The sequence below is a fragment of the Buceros rhinoceros genome, unplaced genomic scaffold, assembly GCF_000710305.1.
Source record: "Buceros rhinoceros silvestris isolate BGI_N320 unplaced genomic scaffold, ASM71030v1 scaffold39589, whole genome shotgun sequence".
In the NCBI taxonomy this organism is placed as follows: Eukaryota; Metazoa; Chordata; class Aves; order Bucerotiformes; family Bucerotidae; genus Buceros; species Buceros rhinoceros.
This window is the reverse complement of record NW_010430441.1, coordinates 598-1,122: the sequence shown is the minus strand read 5'-3', so window position 1 is coordinate 1,122 and position 525 is coordinate 598. Positions and strand designations below refer to the sequence as shown.

The following is a 525-nucleotide window of genomic DNA, read 5'->3' as shown; positions in this document are numbered from 1 at the left end:
GTCAACCCGAGAGCAAGCATCTGGTGCACGGCTGGCACCTCTGGGAGGAGGTGCGTGACTCAGAGTTCCAAGAGCCGTGTGCCTCTGGCAAAACCTTTATCCAATAACGTGAAATCTCATCCAAAGTAAATTGAGTTTCTGTGAGAAATCTGGTTTCCATAAAGCTGTGTTCCCTGACAGGTCTCCCGCTGCCCTGACGTAGCTCCCCGAGCCCGCACCTAGCCAGCGGGTCACAAAGAGCACGCCATGAGCTGCCCGCCACGTAAAGCCTGCTCTGCCCACCCGCAGCAGCAGGGGCTTCAGCTCCTCCGCACCCCTAAGGGGCTCACACCCACCCTTGTGGCCATGCACGGGCACTAACGCAGCCCACCCCACCGCAGCACTTACTTCTGGGCTTTGGGCGGCTTCTCCGGCTTCTCGGGGTAGGGGATGATGAAGTCGATGGCCGCGTCAGGCTTCTGGAGCAGTGTGCCCAGCTTGGTCTTGATCTCCTTGGCCCTGTGAGGGGGGACGAGCGGAGGCAGG

General features: G+C 60.4%; 1 protein-coding gene across 1 annotated transcript in view; it reads right to left on the bottom strand.

Annotated features, from left to right (window-relative positions):
* Nucleotides 1–498, bottom strand: part of RGS5 (regulator of G-protein signaling 5) — a gene marked incomplete at its 5' end in the record, with an annotated part of 4,259 nt that extends 3,761 nt beyond the window's left edge. The window contains one exon of the mRNA XM_010143041.1: nt 388–498. Coding sequence (XP_010141343.1) covers nt 388–498 — 111 coding nt within the window. The remainder of the gene's footprint in view (nt 1–387) is intronic.
* Between the last annotated feature and the right edge of the window lie 27 nt (nt 499–525).